This window comes from Andrographis paniculata, unplaced genomic scaffold (assembly GCF_009805555.1).
Source record: "Andrographis paniculata isolate CXL003 unplaced genomic scaffold, ASM980555v1 Contig21END, whole genome shotgun sequence".
Lineage (NCBI taxonomy): Eukaryota > Viridiplantae > Streptophyta > Magnoliopsida > Lamiales > Acanthaceae > Andrographis > Andrographis paniculata.
In genome coordinates, this window is record NW_026137502.1 from 3,880,416 (window position 1) to 3,901,859 (window position 21,444).

Consider the following 21,444-nt stretch of genomic DNA (forward strand, 5'->3'; position numbering starts at 1 on the left):
TATGATATGTTAAAATCAACTATTATGTAACACTATAACGATGTTAATTTACAATTTGTATTTGTGTTGTTGAAATCAAATATTATTTGTGTTGTATAAAACTATAACATGCGATATTAATTTATGTACTGATATATTATAGGAATGCACACCGTGCTGCATTACCGCACTGTCAGCAAAGTGTTTATTTTCAAAATTTATTTTCTGTCAAAACAAATTATCTCGACAAACAGCTCTGGAAAGTGTTTGAGACAAACTCAACACTCTCCTAATCTCGTGCTCCTATATATACATATATATATATATACACACACATATACACGTACATTTTCACTTGTCTGATCCACGCTTTGGAGGAGTTTCTGGCAGAATTAAGACACAGCCATCTGTAAGAAAGCTACACACACAAATATAGCTATAAATTTTGCGATGATTACTGACTGTCCGATGGAGTTTGGGGCTGTATCTGATCTTGCATAGCTGCTTTCAGCTGTGCTTCGGTGACCTTCAAGTATTCGTCGGCCGTGTAAGCGCCGGTTTCGGCCGCAGGATCCTCTGCAATTCGATATACACGTGAGAATGGACAGCGGCAAAGTTGCGAATCAGGGCAAGTTCTTATTATTATTACGACCTGTGGAAGATTGATTTGCATTTGTCATTGATTCGTCCGATGTAGAGCTAGTGGTGTTAGAGCCGAATCGGTTGGATGAAGGACTGTCGACTTCATCCAGACCGATTTCTCTCTCGAGGCTGCTCTTGAATTCCCTCGAAACTTCCTGTAATAAAACATCACGAGGTTAGTTCAAGGATCGACCTGGTTCAGAATCGAACAACCTTGCGTAGTGTAGAGATTTGAAGAGGAAATGTGGTGAAGCTTTGCCTGGAGTTCTCTTATGGTCGGCTGGAATGAGCGTATTGTTTTGCCCAAGCTCCGAGCTGCCTGTCCATAGTCGAGCGTTTTAGGATCTTGAAAACGAAAAGATAAAACAAAAAGTTTCTTACACAATCGAATTGATCGAATGAGAAAATTCAAAGCACCCCACAAAATTGAATGTTTCTCTCCTTCACTATAGCATCATTATGAAAAATCAATGTCTTAAATCCTAAACCGAATAATTACATTGAACAACATACAAAACAATAGATCGAACGGAATAACTATAAAGTGATTGACCTAATGTAGTGAAAGTAATGGAAATCGAGATGAATGTCACACAAATGAAAGACGAGAATTTGGTGACCAGTTCAATCAAACTACGCGTTTGAAGGGAGACAAGCCAATTATTTTCACTAGTATACATCGATTTAGGTTTTAAGAGACCAAGGCAATCATCTAAAAACCTAGTGAGATCACTAGAATAATTCGAAACCAAATAAAGATAATTACGTTGAAAAACAAGATTTGAGCTGCAAAATTACGCGCAAATAGATAGACAACCATAAACCCTAAAACCTAAACCAAATAACTACTATGAACAACATACAAAACAATAGGTTGAAACCAAATAATTTCAAGTGATTGACCTCCAAAATTACACACAAATGTAATGAAAGTCGAAATGAACACACACAAAAGACGAGAATTTGGTGACCAAATCAAATCTATTAAGTTTTATTAAGAGAGCACAGAGGTGTTAATCTAGAACAATAATGAGTTTGGGCCCAAAATCTATATAAGCAAGTGCAAAAATTATTGTTTGGGAGGCTTCAATTTGGGCTCCACAACACATCAGGTAGATAACACTACGATAATTTGAAACCAAATGACTATAATTACGTTGAACAATATACAAAACAATAGATCGAAACCGAATAATGCTAAAGTGATTGAGAGGAAAATTCACACACAAATAGATAAGATAACACTAGAACAATTCGAAACCAAATAACTCTAACTATGATGAACAATATACAAAACTATAGATCGAAGCCGAATAATTCTAAAGTGATCAAGCTGCAAAATCACACACAAACAGTTAAGATAACACTAGAACAATTCGAAACCAAATAACTCTAACTACGATGAACAATATACAAAACAATAGATTGAAACTGAATAATTCCAAAGTGATCGAGCAGCAAATTCACACACTAACAGATAAGATAACACTAGAACAATTCGAAACCAAATAACTCTAACTACGATGAACAATATACAAGACAATAGATCGAAACCGAATAATTCTGAAGTGATCAAGCTGCAAAATCACACACAAACAGATAAGATAACACTAGAATAATTCGAAACCAAATAACTCTAACTATGATGAACAATATACAAGACAATAGATCGAAACCGAATAATTCTGAAGTGATCAAGCTGCAAAATCACACACAAACAGATAAGATAACACTAGAATAATTCGAAACCAAATAACTCTAACTATGATGAACAACATACACAACAATAGATCGAAACCTCATAAAATCTAAAGTGATTGAACTGCAAAATCACACACAAAAAGATAAAGATAACACAAGAATCACCTCGGCAAGACCTTTGGGGCCAAAAACAAGCAAAGCAACAACTCCAATAACAAGAAATTCAGGAGCACCGACACCAAACAATGAAGCATATGCTCCACTGTGCTTCTTTCCTCTCCCCTTCCTTCCTGCAAACACAAACCACAAACCATCTCCAACATTCAATACACAAACCTGCACAAAAAACAGAAAAACTAATTGATTCCAACAAATGCGATGAAATCCTCAAACTCACTCATTCTCGCGGAGAATTTGGGGATCGAGATTATGCCTAGCTGCTTGCGCACACTCAAAACCCACTGCGAGTACGGCGCGAAGCTCAATTGAGGAGAAGCTTGTTTAGGGGACGAGAAATAGAGCGAGAGCGAGGGCGAGGGTTTATTCTCAATGTATGGTGCGGAAGAACGGGATAGAAATGGCGTCGGAATGGAAATTGCAGAAGCCATTATCGATTATCGTCGTCAATCCTGGAGATTTTTTTCCCTCGCATTCGAAAAGATTTGTGGTTTTGGGATAATGGAGCGTGGAGTGTGCAGCCCAAACGTGATCTGGGGACACAATTTGGGGGCGGTATTTATATCTGGTTTCTTGAGCAAGAACATTCGAGGTGGGTTTGCAGATTTTGTTTGTGGAATTTGGGAGGTCCATGGAGCGTACTGTTCCTGGTTGATCGACGTTCGACGGACGCGGACGGAAGGGAAATGGAACAAGGGTGGGACGGTGTGAGTTGCTCCCGGAGTTCAGATCCCGGGACCCCTATGAATAATCTCGTGGTCTTCCGTGCTGAACGCAATCTCCTTTGTTCCTTATCTCATTGCATTATTAGGATAATGATAAATAAATATATGAATATACAAATATATACTAAGATGTGTTTGTCTATTAGCTTTTAAATAAACTATTCATTCTATTTTTCTTTTTTAAAAATATTAAATTAAATATTTATTTTTTATATTTTATATTATATTAAAAATTAATTTTATATTCAAAATATCACATCAACACCTATATATATAACATTATACAATTATTTAAATTTAAAATTTTTAATATTCAAATCACAATTCAAAATCCAAATCCTCAAACAAACACACCCTAACTGTTTTGTCTTTTATTTTAAAATAAAATTTTCATTGTTTATTTCGTATATTTAACAATAAAAATATATCAATATATTTTACTACCTCTAGTAGGTTATAAACTCTCATTTATTTTTTCTATTGATTTTGAATATTAATTATTATATAAAAAATTATTACAAATTAAGAAAAAAATTACAAAAATAAGTTTATCAGTATCTTATAATCCAAGAGAAGGTCATTTGCACAAAAAATTATATAAATATAAAAATATTTTTAATTTTAATTACAATTACGTAAAAGATAAATGTGACGCTTAGAGACGGACGGAGAGAGTATCTCCTCGGATACGGTGTCACATACAACATGAGAATTTAGTACCAGCAGGGTAATTAGTAAATAATTAAAAATATATTAAAAAATAATCATAGATTAAAGTTAAAATAACTAATACTTATAATTAAAATTTTTAAAATTTTAAATTTAAAAATACAATTAAAGTGGATAATATTTTTCCAAAATAACAGCAAATGCTATAATATGTGACATAAACGAAAAGTGTGATATTATACGTAAGGCGGATGAAGTATTATTTAAATTAAATTTTAAACTATCATTCCAGTTTCAAATCAAATTAAACATTTCTCAATCCGTTAAGGTATTCTTTTACTGTAGATACAAAAAATTTAGAAGACATATAATTAATAAATAATTAAAAATATATTAATAAGAATAATTATTTTATGATAAAAATAATATTATATTAAAATAATTAATTAGTCTAACTAAATTTAAAAATTATAAATAAAAAGTTTAAAATTAGAGTAAAATGCATAATTCTTTTTTAAAAATAAAATGATCGAATAAGTGAGATTGACCAAAATGAAAAAATTGAATAACGGAAAGAGTAAATTCTTAAGGTGGGTTTGTTTTTTATTTCAAATCAAATATTAATATAAATTAGTTTTATAAAAAATAAAAAAAATGTAAATAAAAATATTTATTAACGGAAGGGAGATATCAAAATAAAAAGGTTTTGAGTAGGTTTTATGTGTAAGAGGTTATAAATTTAATTAAATTGATTTATATTTGTTACAGACGTGATTATTTTGGATGTTTGAATTTTGAGTTAAATTTGAATAGTTAAATTTTTTAATATTAATAGTTGTATGATGTAATATAATGACCGACAAAAAAAAGAAGTCATGTGGGAGAATGAGAGAATATTTGTTAAATATATTTTAATTTAATAAATTTTATCCAAAATATAAATATATCAATTATTATCAGACAAAAGTAAAAAAAATGAACAAAATTTATATACTCACTCAATCCCATAAAAAAGGGTTTTATTTTCGTTAGTCTCAAAACATACATGGATACCATTTCCTAATTGATCAATTGAACTACCTATTTAACATAATAAATACTCTTTCAACTTATAATATATTACATAAATGTTACCACTTTTATATTATACAATACTAATAAGGGTATTTTCATATTTTTTATTATAACCCAATAAATATTAATATTAAAAAATTTAAGTGCAAACAACGTTACTCTTTATACGAGGCGAAGGGAGTATATTTTTGTTAAAATTTTATAAAAAAATAATACTCCCTCCGTCCAACATAATTTGTCCATATTTGATACTCTCGTCCCAATACAATAGTCTTATTTACCATTTTTGTTTGTCCCAAAACAATAGTCTTATTTTTATAAATAACCATAACACCATAAAACTACATTTACCTTTTTATTTTTATAACACAATTGTCACTACTTTTTACACTAATACACTCACAAGGGCAAAAAAGTCTTTTATCAATATTTTTTACCCCTTATCAGTATAATATTAATATTCCTTGAATCTCATACCCAACCCAATTAAGACTATATTTATGGGATGAGGGAGTATTTTCTTTTGTTCCACATAATTTATTTATTTTTTAAAATTAATTATACATTTTAATTATATTTTAAAATTAAAAATTTATAAAAAAATTATTTTAATTAAATTATTTAATTATTTTACTTTTAATTTATAATTAATTTTATTAATATATTTTTTAATTATTTATTAATTATATTTTATTTAAATTTTCGTATTTAGTAGGGCGAAGGAAGTATTAATTTACATTTATAATTGTTAAAATAAAAATTCTACTTTAAAATGAGTTAGGAAAGCATTGCGACATGTCACGGGGGTCACGTGAGACGCATTCACGGCCTCACATTAAATGCGTACCATCCGCCACCTGGGGCTCACTTTTGCAATAAATAACCTCATCATTCTAACATGCACCGCGACGCTTGAACACGCACGTTATCCTTTCGTAAATACGGTTGTGGGCAAGGGCTGTAATGTAAATTCACTCCTCTAACCTACCATATTCCCTATCCAACAGCCAATATTAGCCATAGAATTATTAATCAAGGCAGGCCAGCTTATAATTATTCCATCCGTCCGTCGAATTAAAATATGCTTATTTAATTTGTGCATAAATTTAAATATTGTGTATATCTTTTATTTTTCGTAGAAAGAGAATTAAAAGAAAATAGTTTTAAAAATAAAAATTAATTAGTATAATTATTACTTAAAAAATAAAATAAGTATTTTATCATTTTTATATGACAGATGAAATGTTATTATTGAAGTAAATTAATTTTTCATTATTTCAATCAAAATCATGCTACCTTCCATTATTTATTTCTTCCACTAAAATTATATTACTTCCTATAATTTCGAGAGAAGGAATAAATAATTAATGTGCTTCTATACTAATAATAAACAAAGAAAGTAACATAAATTTTTTCAATGAAAATAATATTTGATGTGAGATTTTTTTATTATTATTTTTTTTTTGTTTGTTTTGTGGTATTGTTAAAAAGTAAATTTTTTTAATATGAGGTATATAAAATTGTGTAGAAAATATAAAAATAATGAAAGTATGTAGTATATTATCCCCTCCGTTCCATGTAATATGAGTGTATTACTGTAGACACGAGAATTTAGGTAAAATATAATTAGTAAGTAATTATGAAGTGTATTAGTAAAAATAATTATTATTTAGTAAAAATAGTTATGGATTAAGATTAAGATAACAAAATAGTTTAATTACTATTAAAAAATTAAATTTTAAATTTTAAATTTTAAAATATGATTAAAATGTATAATTAATTTTTCAAAAAAAGAAATGGCAAATTATGTGGAACGGACGAAAATATAAAATATGGACAAATTATGTGGGACCGAGGAAGTAATTTTTTGAGAAAAATTTGTGGGAGAAAATTATAGAAAGAACAAATTTATTTTAACTTCAAATCAATATTATTCATAATGTATATTTTTCAATAAAAATGTATTATTATTATTATTTATAAAATATCATATAAAAATATTGTTTAAATACAAATTTATATTTAATATTAATTTCAAATTACTAAAAAAAAAATAATATATTACACACCAGGTATTTTGTATTACCTACACAATTCTTTACAGCTCATATAAGAAAGAAAAAAAAAAAAATCAAACAAAGACACAAAACAAACACATCCATATTACTCTTTTGACGCTTCTTATTAGTACGTGGTATTTAAGAAAAATATAGTTCAGTAAGGATGTATTTTATCAAATTGTATCAAATTTAGTATTAATCAACATTAAATCAAATAGTACTTATTTTTTTTTATTGTTTTTTATATTATATTAAAAAATAATTTTATATTTTAAATATTATTCCAAATAGTATTTTAAATTTTTATTTGTATTATATGTATGTAATAAATTAAAATTATTTTGATATTAATGTGCCATTATATTTTCTATAATATAAAATATATATTTGAATGAGACTAACAAATTAATAATAAATATATTTTCAACATAGACGAAATATATAGTTGCATAGTTAAAAAGATTTATGAATTAAAAATGTAAAATTATTTTAATAATTTTAATTTGAAAGATATATAAATATTTTAAAGATAAAATATCTTACTAAACATTAAATTTCTATTTAAAATATTATATATATACTTATTTATATTGTATTAAATAGTTTTTAGAATTTAGAATTTTATTATTTAAAATTCAAATTTCAAAAAAAGCACAAAGGCTTTATTTATGTATTTTCACTTCTTTTGTCATTTTTTTTCTTTAAAAAGAAATTTTAATTTTATTTTAAATTTTTAAAATTATATTTTTTTAATTATAATTAGACTAATGAGTTATCTTTAATGTTGATTTTGCATTTTGCAAAAAACTTCATTATTCATCCGAATTTTTTTTTTCAAAACATCAAATCAAACATTTACTTTCTATTTTTTATATTATTCTAAAAATCAATTTTACATTCGAAATATTAAATTAACACCTATTTATATCATATCATACAACTATTTCAATTCAAAATTTTTATTATTCAAATTCAACCTCAAAATTCAAAGCCCAAACAAACATACCCTTAATATAAAATTATTTTTATTATACCATAATTATTTTATTAATATATTTTTAATTATTTATTAATTATATCCTTTATATTTTTGCATTACGGTAATGGGACACGGTAGCCACGGAGGGATTAGTATATAAAAGAAGCCACATTTCGGTAGTTTGGACTGTATGTAAATATAATATAAGAAGTAGGGGCACAAAATGAAATAAAAAATTAGTTTGTGGGTTCGTTTATAAAGTCACCCTCTCCAGCTCTGCTTGCTTGATTGAGCCTCTGGCAATAGGCCATGTGATCTTGCTAGGATTGGATTCCTCTCTCTGATTGACTTCCGGCAGAAGCTATCGGAAAACGACGTCAATCCGGACGCTATCGTCGGAATCTGAGGAGCATTGTCGGAGAAGCTTGGGAGAATTGCTATGAGTGGCGTACGGAACAGTGTTGAAACTGTGAATGCGGCTGCAACCGCCATTGTTGCGGCTGAAAGCAGAGTGCAACCAGATGTCGTTCAGGTGCGTGTATCGCGGTATTAGAGAAAAACGAAAGGAATCTATAATTTTCCAAGTTCAGTCAACTGCTTTTGCATCGTGATTCTTTTGTTGTTTTGCCTTTGCGCGGTTGGATTGCGAATCATGTTTTCTAGATGCCTGGTTTTTGTTTGATTTGTGGCGGATAGCTCTGGATTTTCCAATTTACGAATTGAGAACTGTTGGTATTCTGATGTGTTATTTTTCCTCTTTTGGATCGAGATGGAATCATGGAGCGGTTTTATTTTTTTATTTTTTTATTTTGGTTAGAGAGGTTGCTTTCGTTTCACAAGCGGAGGCTTGTGGTGATCCTAGAGAATTGTGTAGCGGATCAAGTAACTTTTTCGGTCTATAATCCGAAAAGGAAGCGATATAAAGTGGTGTTTCTTTTTTTCTCATCGATTGGAACAGTGTAGGGCACCTAATTTTGACCTTTGACGAGAAAAAATTTCTATAATTGATGTTGAACTGGAAGCATCTTTACATCTTTCTGCTTTCTGGTTCTCAAGTATAAGCATACCTAGATCTAGATCATCGTTTTTTTCAGAAAAAAAAGGAAATTACTATAATGTTGAGATTCTCCTTGAAACAGATGGAGATTAGATCTAGATACTCAAGACTAATTTCACTTACTTTAAGCACAATACCTCAATTTTTTCATAGATTCTCTATTGATGTAGCAAGTGAGTGATTTTCCTCCTGTAATTGTAGGCTGGAACTGGTTGAAGTTTTTCTGTGTATGAGATCACTGAGAGTAATAATTACCCAACTTTGTGAGGCTTTCTGCATCTCTCGGAAAGCTTTGTAGGGACAGTAAATGGAGAATCAAGTTATCCTAATTCTTTTGATTTTTTTAAACACTCAGTGGTCAGCTTCTTGTAGACAAGAGAATCAACAGAACCTTTTTATAGTTGAACGGTAGGGTCAAGGCTTCATTTTGGGTGCAATATGTGCCTGAATTAGGTTGGTTGAAAGTAAGAATCGATTACAAGTGGATAGAATTTATATGAGGAAAAATTACATCTCATGATTGGTGATATCCCTCAAAAAGTTGTGGGACAGGTTAATGATCCTCTGGAATCTTGAATTTCTTCTTGATCTAAATTAGGTTTACCTGAGAAGTTCACTATGGTTGTCAGTTGCCAAGAACTAGCTTTATTAATTGCTATACTACCTCTGATCATTGATTTGTTTCTTACATATATAAAAAAACTAAATTTATTTGATGTCATAAGCTAATATATTCAGAGATTTTATGGCTTTCTATTTTCATCTTCATTAGGTTGTTCTTGGCCTTTTCTGAAATTTTAGACTCTGTTTTTTTGGTCTGATTTCTGAAGGGATTGATTTGTTTCTTATATACGAAAAACTACATTTATTTGATGTCATACGTCTGTTCTTGCCTGTTTCTAAATTGTTCGATATTGAGCTTTTATGGCCTTATATTTTCATTTTCATACTGTTGTTCTTGGCCATTACTGAAATGTTCGATTCTGAGCTCTTATGGCCTTATATTTTCATTCTCATCGAGGGTTGTTCTTTGCCGTCACTGAAATGTTCGATTCTGTTCTTGTTTGTCTGATTTCAGAAGAGGAGATGGAGTAGCTGTTGGAGCATTTACTGGTGTTTCGGATCATACAAACAAAGCAAGCGAATCGGCCATGCTGTTCTTGTCTCCGACTCGGCTCCAACTGGCGTCGTACCTCCAGTTGCCGAAAACGGTAACCATTCTTCTACCATAGTCTTGCCATTTGTAGCCCCTCCTTCTTCCCCAGCTTCTTTCCTACAGTCCGACCCTCAGTCGTCCATTCAATCGCCTTCCGGTTTACTCTCCCTCGCGTCCCTCTCCGTTCATGTCCAATCTCCCGGAGGGACTGCGCCGATTTTTACGATCGGCCCGTATGCTCATGAAACCCAGTTAGTTTCGCCACCCGTGTTTTCTACCTTCACCACGGAGCCGTCGACCGCTTCTTTCACCCCACCCCCCGAACCCGTGCACCAGATGACTACACCTTCTTCCCCGGAAGTCCCATTCGCCGAGCTCTTGTCTTCTTCACTCGCTCGAAGCCGGAGGAGCGGCGGGACGAGCATGAAATACTTGTCTCAATATGAGTACAAGCCTTATCAGTACCCGGGAAGCCCCGGCAGCCATGCTCGATCGCCGGGGTCGGCGGTTTCGACTTCGGGTACCTCGTCGCCATTCCCCGACAAGCGCCCGATTATCGGATACGAGCATTTTCCTAACTATAAGTGGGATTCGAGAGTTGGTTCCGGGTCATTGACGCCGAACGACGGAATTTCGAGATTCGGTTCTGGAGCTTTGACTCCGAATGGTGGCGTTTCGAGGCTCGGCTCGGGAGCTTTGACGCCGAACGGCGGGATTTCGAGGTTGGGCTCCGGGACCTTGACGCCCAATGGCGGCGGAGAAGCTGAAATCCCAACCCGAAACGGCAAGATCTCTGAGGTCAAAGTGCTCGTCAACTCCGACGATGCTGTGGTTGGGCATAGAGTCTCGTTCGAATTGTTCGGCGAAGACATCCCGACGTGCACGGTGAGTGCGCCAATCCCTCCGCTTAACAACCTCGCCGGGAATCTACAGGTTGCATCGGGACAAGATGCGAAGGAAGATAATCCTACGGGTACTACGAACACAGACAACCTTAAAGATCTCTTCAACGACGAAAATGTTACTGAACTTCCCTCGAACCCGTCATATGCCGAAGAAGAAGATCAGAAGAGCCGTACCATATCGCTTGGTTCGAGTAAAGATTTCAACTTTAACAATGCAAAGGGATCGGGGACCGACAAATCGAGCGTCGAATGCGAGTGGTGGACTAATGACACAGCTGCGACGAACGAGGAAAGCCCGCGGAATAGCTGGAGTTTCTTCCCGATGCTACGCTCGGAAGCTCGATGACGACGGCGGCGACGACGGACATGTATATATATCACATCCTCCAATAATCTAGATGAATCTTTCTGCATGCTCTCTCAAAAGAGGTACCTCTATATCCCATACATCTTTTCTTTCTGGGTTTCGACATGGTATATGTTGTCTAGAACTTTTTCTTCGACGAAAAACAGGATTCCGATATATATATATATATATATATATACACATATATACCTTAGGAACATTTTATTTTGAATTCTTTTTTTACTAAGAGGGGTTATTTATGATCATAATTATATATCGGAAATCATAAAGGTGTATTATCGAAACAAAGCAATTTATTTTCTTTTACTCTCTTTACCTGTGTTATGTAATATTCTGTCTTGTGTTATGTTGAACGACTTGTTGCACTTATTTTAGCAATCCTTTTCTATTCTTTTACTTTATGGGTTTGTTTGCTTTTTTCTTTTTTCCAAAATTTCAAAAAATATTTTTCAAAAAAATTTAATATATTATACATATTTATTATTTTTAATTTTATCTCTTCAATTTTATTATTTGAACTATGTTTATTATTATTATTAAAAAATATGTATATATATTTTTTTATTTCAAATTTTTATATCGAGGTATACCAAATGGTTCGGTACAGTATATTTGTGGGATTCATTTATTCAAAGTGGGGTAATAGGATTCCTTGTTTTTTTTTATATATACTATTTATTTTATGTTATTTTAATTTAAATAATTATAAACAAATTATATTCATAAATTTTATCTACAAATCATAATGCAATTGAACGCTTTAAGCATAAGAGATAATTGTAATTTACTTATTTTTTATATATTATAATGATAATTTATTAAATTGTACACTCACTTAAGAGACTAGATCTGCCATTGGATACAATATGCAGTATGACTAAAATTTATGATTTATTGTATCATACTATCATAGAGTATTACTATTATCATCAAGTGTCGGAGCTTTAGAAGTTAGGAGCCGTCGTTCTCGCCGTTACGATTATATAGGCATTTGTCCGTTTCAATTTGATTAATTCTTATCAAATTAATATTTTTATATTGATTAAGTACATTAAAATAAATATTTTTATTTCATTTTTGTTCGAAATAATGAAGAATATCTAATTTTTTAATGTAAAAAAAAACTTTAAAATTCTGACTTTGCCACTGTATTATCCCATCTTGGCTTGTAACGTAGCTAAAATACATCCCCCTTTTCCTGAATTTCAGCATAACCCATTCATCTTTTGTTGATATATGACGATTACTCTTAATTGCTTATTGTATTTAAATTTATATTTAATATAGTCATAACTAAAATTTATTTAAATAATATATATATTATCTCCAAATATTATTGTTTGTCCTCTTCACGCTTTTACCAGATTTCATCATGTACAACAAGTACAGTGTATATTACAAGGTTATTTTGGTAATTTTATAATTCGGTCAATCGATTCCGCTGGGAAGGCCGATGTCCATTTTCGTAATATCTGAGGGGTTGGTTTGTTAGAATCTTTAAAGTTAGGGAGTGGATAGCAATTTACCTCAAAAGGCAGAACAGGTTGGGGGTCCCGTCAATTATATGCTACCGCTAATAATAATAATAATAATAATAGAATAATTTATTAATAATTACCATAGCTAATAATTCGGTCATTTATATTTATTATCCAATTTATTAATTAGAAATTCTATTTTTAATTTAATTGTAATTATAATATACAAACACAATATTTTATTCATCTATCGAAATATTATCGAATAACACGAATTACTAATAATATAAAGCTTCATATTTACTTCCCATGATTGTCCAATTCATTATCATTATTTTTTTTCGATTTACCAATCACAATTCCTTAATAATAATACCAATAAATGAATATAATTTAATAACATTCACGTTCATTTCGGACAAATTAAATGACAAAAAAAAAAAAAAAAAACCAACCTTTAATTTTTACATCATTAAAGATGTGAATATAATTCATAGTACAATGTTACTCCAATTATTATTTATTGTCAAAATTAAATGACAATTTTATACTAAGAAAGAAATCAAGGCTATGTTCGCATCTAATTAAATATCTATTTTATCTTGTAATATATAACAGTAAATAATTTTTTTTATTATTATTATTTAAGATTTTCAAAATTCAAATTTTTTATGTCTACATGAAGCCCAAGAATGTATTCTTTTATGATTTTTTTTTCCACCTTTTTTACTATTTAAAGTCCATATTTATTACTCCCTCCGTCGTTTAAATGTGTGATCATTTGACCGGACACGAATTTTAATAAAAGTGAATAATAATTATTAATTTTTCTTTTATAATAAAAAAAGTATAAAAATAGAATAATTTTTTTACTTAAAACAAAATGAAAATATTTTTCAATGACAATCGAAAAGAAAAGTGAGATAAATTTGAACTAACGGATGGAGTATTATTTTTAAAAATTATTAATTTATATAATATCATATTAAATTTTACTTCATCCTTGTTCAATTATGTGCTCATTTGATCAGACACAAGTTTTAAAAAAATACGTAAAATAAAATTTTTACTTTGTTTGAATAAAATAAAAAGTAAAAAAAATATAATATTTTTTACTTAAAAAAAATTAAAATAAATTTGAATGAAAAAGGTAAATAAAAATATATTTGGATGGAGGGTAGAGTATTTTAATAAAAAAAAAATCAAACTTCCAAATTAAATATAGCTAAAAGAATAAAAGATACACTTTATAATTTTTTTTTTTTTACATATACAGTAAATTGGTTGAATTAAATTTATTATTTAAAAGTATTATTATTATTATTATTAATAGGTGTATTATTTATTTATTTATTTAGTTATTATTATTATTATTATTCCACTAAATTGATATTAAATCAGTGCCACTTTTTCTTTAATGAAATAATAATTACAATAATTGCTGCTATTATTAAATTCTTCACTCAGACATCTCTCCATTTCTGCTCTCTGTCTCTGTCTGTCTCTCTCTCTTTCTCTATCTCGGCGCATCTACGCGATCTTGTTCGACAGATAATCTGAATTTGGATGCACAATCGCGAGCACGGACGCGTGGTTGGATGATTACGGCGTAGTTTTTAAGCATTTGTGTGCAGGGCATTTTGTCGAGCACCGAGCGCGTCAATTTGGGGGAGATTCTGCGGAACAAATGGGTGGTTGGGTATGTTTGGTGGAATTTTGAGAAGCTGAGGAGTTGAGGCGAGATTCTGAGTAAGTTTTTCAGTCTAATCACTTGCATTTTGGGAAGTTTGACCCTTTTTGGGAGTGGAATTTGGGGGAGTGCTTTTAGATCTGTTGTGTAAGTTACTTTGAAGTATTTTTTGTGCTTGGTTACTTGAAGTTCACTCGTGCTTGTTTATTGGTATTTTTGAAGGGAAAAATTAGAGATTTTAGGACCTGTGATTGTGATTGTGCTGTGATTTTTAGTATTTAATTTTGCTGGCTCTGGAAATTTGAAGATTCTGAAGTTTGGCATGATTCACTAACAATGGCTTCGGTAGGGAAAATCTTGGATATTTCTGTTAGATGTGTATCTTTTTATTCACTTATTTGAACAAAGTATAGTTTTGTTGAAGAAGAAGAAGAGCATTGGGAAAAATTAGGAAAATTAAAGCCAGGAGAAGGAATCTATTAAAATAAGTTGCAGGAATTTGTTGGCTATTTTGCGTCTCTTGTAGAACAATGGCATCAGATTAGTTTTGATGTTTCATATCTGTTGTTTAAAGCACAATTTCTCTGAGTAAATCATGTTTGTTTTGAGTAGAATGAACACACACATATATATGTATAGAGTGAGAGAGAGAAGAGAGAGAGAGAGTTTTCTTGTCATTTCCTTTTCTATGGCAAAAAGATGGAAAACATGGAGCATTTGAAGGATTATATAGGATTTGTTACACTAGCTGTTATTTATTGTTGAGCGAATCTCGGAAAAGATTTGAGCTTGGCTTTGTTTGAAAAATTTTTGAAATAAAAAGTTTTATGCTCGTAAAAATTTATGTATCTTGAAAAAGTTACTATTGATGAATAGCGATTTTTTCTTAAAAAAAATGTCCCTCCAAACAGAGCTTGTGTTATGAAGATCTTGAATAATTTTACATGAACAACACTTTTTTTTTTTTTTGCAGTTAGCTTGCTTTCATGTGCGCATCCATTGTCGTCGTGATTGAGTCTTGTTCGAGAATATTCAGCTTCTGAAAATATGCCTTCATGGTGGGGGAAGTCATCATCGAAGGAAGCAAAATCGAAAGCAGCCAAAGAGAGTTTCATCGACACGATACATAAAAAGTTCAAAAGTCCCGAAACTAAACCTTCTAGTAGATCAGGAGTTCTAAGGAGACGTACGAGCGACACAGTTTCTGAGAGAGGCTCTCAGTCGCGAATCCAGTCGAGGTCTCCGTCCCCTTCCAAAAATGTTGCACGATGTCAGAGTTTTGCCGAAAGACCCCAAGCTCAACCGCTTCCGCTTCCCACCCGGCGCCCTGCCAACGTCAGCCGTACAGATTCCGGAATAAGCGAATCGGCGAAACCGAAACAAGAGAAAGTTTCCAAATCATCGTTGTTCCGACCCTTTTCCAGGCCTTCATGCATCCGTTGCCGGCCAGAACATACCGACCTGCACAGCGAATCTGCCGTTGCTTCAGTCTTCAGTGAAGGTTCCGATGACAGCGACGATCCAATCGATTCGCAACACGATAACGGCTGTAGGGCAGCTGCAGACATCTCATCAAGGTTAGTTTCCAAATTTGTTTCCGATTTTTCTATAATAGCTGGTTTTACTAACTTAATTTAATTTTTCCCCAAAGCAATTCTGTGAAGGATCTATCCACTGTTGCGCCTGTAAGCTCGAGGGAGTCGCCGATATCCGTTAACCTCACCTTCGCTAAAAATGTATCGGCTTCACCTCCTAGAAGACGACAATTGAAAGGCCAAGTCCCTAATTTACAGGTTCCACCGCACGGTGCCTTTTTCAGTGCTCCCGATAGCTCAATGTCAAGCCCTTCTAGAAGTCCAATGAGAGTTCCTTATTATGAGCAAGTTACAAATACTGCTTTTACTACTGGAAAGATATATCCTGATTTTCCCCTTCTGGGATCTGGCCAATGCTCCAGTCCAGGATCAGGGCAGACTTCGGGTCATAATTCAATGGGAGGAGATATGTCCGGGCAGCTATTTTGGATGCCGAGTAGGGGGAGCCCGGAATATTCCCCGAATCCTAGTCCTAGAATGGTGAGTCCCGGCCCTAGTTCAAGAATTCACAGTGGTGCTGTAACACCTCTTCACCCTCGATCAGGAGGAGTGCATTCGGAATCACAGAGCAACTGGCCTGACGACGCGAAGCAACAGAGTCACCGACTGCCCCTTCCTCCTCTAGTGATTTCCAACTCTCCCTTTTCTCATCAGAATTCGGCGGCAACTTCACCTTCAGTGCCCCGTAGTCCTGGAAGAGCTGAGAATCTCCCGAGTCCTCCTGGTTCACGTTGGAAAAAAGGGAAGTTACTCGGTCGGGGCACATTTGGACATGTATATGTTGGTTTTAATAGGTGCGCAGGTCTTATTAGCACATCTTTCTTTTTTCTGTTAACTTGGTGCCGAATAATTTTCAAGCAGTTTATTCTTGGAGTTCATACCTGATTAATCGGTTTGGTTGTGCTGATTTTAGCGAAACAGGTGAAATGTGTGCCATGAAAGAGGTCACGTTATTTGCTGATGATGCAAAGTCGAAGGAGAGTGCCAAACAGTTAGCACAAGTAAGCATCGTAAAATCTTTAGATTCGTGCGGGCTTATTTTTACGGGATGTAAAATTGGTGATTTGTGTTACTTGCAGGAGATTGCACTATTGAGCCGGCTGAGGCATCCTAATGTCGTGCAGTACTATGGATCGGAAACGGTCAGTCATGCTCCGGCCCTGTCTTATTCAGAAATTCCCATATTTAAAATGTTATTGGCCTAGAAATCGGATGATTGATATACTTGAAAAATCTTCTGAATAATATTAATGCCTATCGACACTTTTAAAGGTTGATCATTAAGCTGTGGACGACCATTTCTCTTAAGTTTCTTGCTTTATTTTCCTTTACCAGGTGGACGATAAATTATATATCTATTTGGAATATGTATCGGGTGGTTCCATCCATAAAATTCTCCAAGAATATGGAAAACTAGGAGAATCAGCCATTCGTAGCTACACTCAACAGATTTTGTCGGGGCTTGCATATTTACATGCTAAAAATACCGTGCACAGGTAATATGCTCCCTCGGATTAGCTCGATTTTCTGTCAAAAGTTTTGGTTCGATTCATGCATTTGTTTACGAGAATATCTAATCCAACTGAATATTTCTTGTACGCGGCAGAGATATTAAAGGGGCCAATATACTTGTGGACCCGAACGGTCGTCGTGTTAAGTTGGCCGACTTTGGGATGGCAAAGCATGTAAGTGTCCGAATAAGTTCATTTTATTTATTTAATTTTCCTAGCGAATGTTTTCAAATGGTAGTATTTAGGGATATTCGCCGCCGATTATTGATTCAAGCTTTTTAATTAATCGATTTGTAGATTACGGGGCAATCTTGTCCCTTATCATTTAAGGGCAGTCCTTACTGGATGGCACCTGAGGTTAGTTGGTTTTAGTTATTCTACGATACGGTTCTTGTTCCTTCCTCCATAACCGAGTTGCTTTTTTAATCGTGACGTAGGTTATAAGAAATTTGAATGGATGTACGTTAGCAGTCGATATATGGAGTCTCGGATGCACTGTTTTAGAAATGGCTACGTCAAAACCACCTTGGAGCCAATATGAAGGGGTTCGAATTCTGACCTCTGTTTTCGTAATGGATTTTCTTTTTCTGTGTTCTTGTTTTGGCATCTAATAGATTGTGTCGGAATTAAAGGTTGCGGCTATGTTCAAGATTGGAAACAGTAAGGAACTCCCGTCGATCCCAAATTACCTCTCGGATGAAGGGAAGGAATTTGTGCGACTATGCTTGCAACGTAATCCCCTGCAGCGTCCTACGGCTGCTCAACTTTTGGAGCATCCTTTCGTTAAGAGCGCCGCGCCTTTGGAGAAACAATTACCGAGTTATGCGCCTTCAGATCATCCGGCAGTGTTGAATGCCGTCAAATCCGGGGTAATTTCCCCTTTTTATCTCATTTCGTTTACTTAATTTTTTCACACAATAATGCCATTAGATTGATTTTGGCTGCTCGGTTGAATTCAGATCAAAACCATTCCGTTTTAGTATTACTCTGAAGCTGAGTCTCGTCTCCGATTGTGAAAATTGTTCGTCGTAATTTTTTTAAAACAGATTAGTAATACTAGTTCCCGGTCGTGTTTTTACTTCGTAATAATTTACAGGGCGTCGGTAGCACAAGAATTTCTCAGCAGCCGGATACGGAGCGACTCGCTATTCACTCGTCCCGAGTCTCAAAATCGAACTTTCATTCGAGGTTTCGTTATCTCTTTCCCTCGCATTTTATCGAATAAATTCCCTGGATGAAATCGATGAAATTGTTAAATTAATGCATCATTTGTTGTTCCAGCGACATTTACATGTCGAGAAACATATCGTGTCCGGTCTCTCCCGTCGGGAGCCCTCTGCTACATCCGAGATCGCCGCAACACCTGAGCGGGAGAATGTCGCCGTCGCCTATGTCGAGCCCTCGCACGACATCTGGGTCTTCCACACCACTAACCGGAGGCATCGGCGCCGTCCCGTTCCACAGCCAACTGATGCCGCCGCACGACTGTTTTGGGAACTCGAACCCGCCAATGCGGCCGTGCAGCAGTCCCTGTGCCAACACGATATCCTACTGGGATCCCGACCTTCTCCGAGGCGTCCACCCGGGATCGAACGCCTTCCGGGAACTCGCGTCGTACGACAACGACGCGCTCGGGAAGCAGTTTGGGACGACGCTCTCGGCTGATCGAGTATCTCAACAGCTCCTCCGGGATCCCGTTGTCGAGCTCAACCAGCCTTTCGATCTGCCGCCGTTGTCTCCGCTGCCGTCGCATCGCCTCTAGGTTTCGATCAATCATCGTGCTGACATTCTTTTCCCACTCTACGATCACGTCCCCGTCGTTTTTACTTTCCCGGTCGGGATGCTGGTTTTCGAATCGTCCCGAGCCGCACACCGCCCCCTTCCGGGCACTCGTAGACATCTCCGGCGACGATGTCGATTCGGCGAACTGGGTTTCTTGAAATGGAAAGGGTACTGAAGGGGTGAAGTGAGGGTGAGTAGGGGATGTGCTAACTTATATATATAATATACTGATTTTCGACAAGTTCAAATGAAAGGGAGATGATATTTCAAGATTGTATGTAATAGTCATCACCGAATCATTTGTCTGAAAAAAAAAAAAAAAATTAAAAAAGAAATGTATATTTAAATTATTGGATCATGGAGAAAAATAGTAAACCTAAATTCCGGAGAGGTTTCAATAATGCACTATGAGGAGTATCATGTGGGCATCTATTTTATATCTTGTTCAATGTAAAATTAATGTCTTATCAAATCTTCTTTTACATTTTTATTTTTATTTTTTATAAAATTACCTATGATCGGTCACAAGTTCAAAGAGATGATTTTTCATCTATAGTTTTTGTATAACAGAGGTTTTATTTTATGTAAAATAAAAAAAATTAAATTGAGCTAAATTTTTTTTAGCACTTTTGCCCTAATTTGAAAATTTTAAAGAACACATTTATAGAAGTTCGTTGGGCCTAAATTTGGGCCCTAAGTATTTCCCTAGTTTTTTTTATATTTTTCTTTCCGGGAGAGGTTAGAACTCTGAAAACCACCGCCAGAGGTCGATAAATCCATCAAATACTGTGGAATTTCATGGTGGATTGATCCGATCATGGAAGCGAATCGGGAAAGCAACGAGAATGGAAACGATAGTGCGAGGAAGATAATGTCTCCGTGTGACGTTGAGGCTCTGAAGAAGTGTTTGGAGGAGAATAACGGCGATCAGAGAAAGTGCCATTCGCAAATTGAGGCTTTCAGAAACTCGTGCTCCGTTAAGAAGAAGCCCGACGGTTCCAATCAATCCTCAAATTGACGATTCTGTAAAATTTTTAGTTGAGTTTTGGGAATGGCCTCTCCTGTTATACTGCTCAATTCATGTCTTAGTGAAATGTTTGACTAGTTTCTGTGACTTTCGACGTTAGATGTGTTCTGGATCGAAGGATTTGAATGACTTTATGAAGATTTTGACTTATTTTAAATTCGCAATTATATGTTTTAACCACTTGTATATTTATATATATATATATATATATTTCTTGTATAATTTTCTGTTGTGGATGAAGCCATGACTCATGAGCAAATTGGTGAACTGAATCTGGGGAAGTCTGTGTTAATTTAGGGTTTCGATGCTTAATTTTGTTCTTGCATTTGTGTTGTTCATGACACTTAAGTTTGTGTTTGAGTTTGAGTTTTTTCATCAAAAGGTAGGAGGATCTCTGTCTTGTGAATCGTCGAAAAATATATATATATATATATATAATTTGTACTAGGTTTGCATATCTAAATTATGTCCAACACTACTTACCATGATCAAAAACATTTAACTATTCCTAAACTTGTGTTGTTTGATATTATGCGAAAACCTATCGATCCCTTCTTCTATTTGAGGTTAAACAGCTAATCTAACCAGTGCTTTTGCAGGTTTCGCCCCAATGTTGGAGCCCTTTTAACTCGTCTTCTTTATCTTCTCTTTCCCTAGTCTGCAGGGAATGTTGTTTGTGATGTCAAAATTGCATCTACAATAAAATGTGAGTTGGTTTTCGATTTCTTTCTTTTGGTGCTTTGAGGACAACAAAGTTGCTTTTTGCTCCTATGTGAAATATATAGAGGTATCGGTATTTGATCGTTAGCAAGTAACCTGAGGTGTCAGGGGTTTGAATTCATGACCTCACGATCATAAGTTCAATCTCCA

General features: G+C 33.8%; 3 protein-coding genes across 3 annotated transcripts; 2 read left to right on the forward strand and 1 right to left on the reverse strand.

Moving 5' to 3' along the window:
• Positions 1–170: 170 nt before the first annotated feature.
• On the reverse strand, positions 171–3,189 carry LOC127245168 (sec-independent protein translocase protein TATB, chloroplastic). Its single transcript, XM_051265911.1, has 6 exons — positions 2,720–3,189; positions 2,488–2,612; positions 881–940; positions 632–776; positions 442–555; positions 171–362 (listed from the first exon to the last, which is right to left on the reverse strand). Exons 1-6 carry the CDS (start codon positions 2,928–2,930, stop codon positions 331–333), a joined length of 687 nt encoding a protein of 228 aa, XP_051121868.1. The 5' UTR covers positions 2,931–3,189; the 3' UTR covers positions 171–330.
• A 5,018-nt stretch (positions 3,190–8,207) lies between these two features.
• LOC127245167 (uncharacterized) lies at positions 8,208–11,619 on the forward strand. Its single transcript, XM_051265910.1, has 2 exons — positions 8,208–8,538; positions 10,142–11,619. Exons 1-2 carry the CDS (start codon positions 8,446–8,448, stop codon positions 11,468–11,470), a joined length of 1,422 nt encoding a protein of 473 aa, XP_051121867.1. The 5' UTR covers positions 8,208–8,445; the 3' UTR covers positions 11,471–11,619.
• A 2,824-nt stretch (positions 11,620–14,443) lies between these two features.
• LOC127244776 (mitogen-activated protein kinase kinase kinase YODA-like) lies at positions 14,444–20,661 on the forward strand. Its single transcript, XM_051265266.1, has 12 exons — positions 14,444–14,718; positions 15,633–16,236; positions 16,311–17,048; positions 17,168–17,255; positions 17,334–17,396; positions 17,590–17,750; positions 17,861–17,939; positions 18,063–18,122; positions 18,203–18,310; positions 18,398–18,634; positions 18,862–18,953; positions 19,047–20,661. The coding sequence occupies exons 2-12, from the start codon at positions 15,707–15,709 to the stop codon at positions 19,525–19,527; spliced, it is 2,637 nt and encodes an 878-aa protein (XP_051121223.1). The 5' UTR covers positions 14,444–14,718; positions 15,633–15,706; the 3' UTR covers positions 19,528–20,661.
• Positions 20,662–21,444: the final 783 nt, after the last annotated feature.

Bases quoted from the DNA above. Each gene is read 5' to 3' on its own strand.
- LOC127245168 (XM_051265911.1), bottom strand. From the start codon at position 2,930: ATGGCTTCTGCAATTTCCATTCCGACGCCATTTCTATCCCGTTCTTCC. The intron at 2,613-2,719 runs GTGAGTTTGAGG...TTGTGTTTGCAG, and splicing joins CAAATTCTCCGCGAGAATGA to GAAGGAAGGGGAGAGGAAAG. The intron at 941-2,487 runs GTGATTCTTGTG...GACTATGGACAG, and splicing joins GCCCCAAAGGTCTTGCCGAG to GCAGCTCGGAGCTTGGGCAA.
- LOC127245167 (XM_051265910.1), top strand. From the start codon at position 8,446: ATGAGTGGCGTACGGAACAGTGTTGAAACTGTGAATGCGGCTGCAACC. The intron at 8,539-10,141 runs GTGCGTGTATCG...GTCTGATTTCAG, and splicing joins TGCAACCAGATGTCGTTCAG to AAGAGGAGATGGAGTAGCTG.
- LOC127244776 (XM_051265266.1), top strand. From the start codon at position 15,707: ATGCCTTCATGGTGGGGGAAGTCATCATCGAAGGAAGCAAAATCGAAA. The intron at 17,751-17,860 runs GTAATATGCTCC...TGTACGCGGCAG, and splicing joins GCTAAAAATACCGTGCACAG to AGATATTAAAGGGGCCAATA. The intron at 18,954-19,046 runs GTTTCGTTATCT...TTGTTGTTCCAG, and splicing joins AAATCGAACTTTCATTCGAG to CGACATTTACATGTCGAGAA.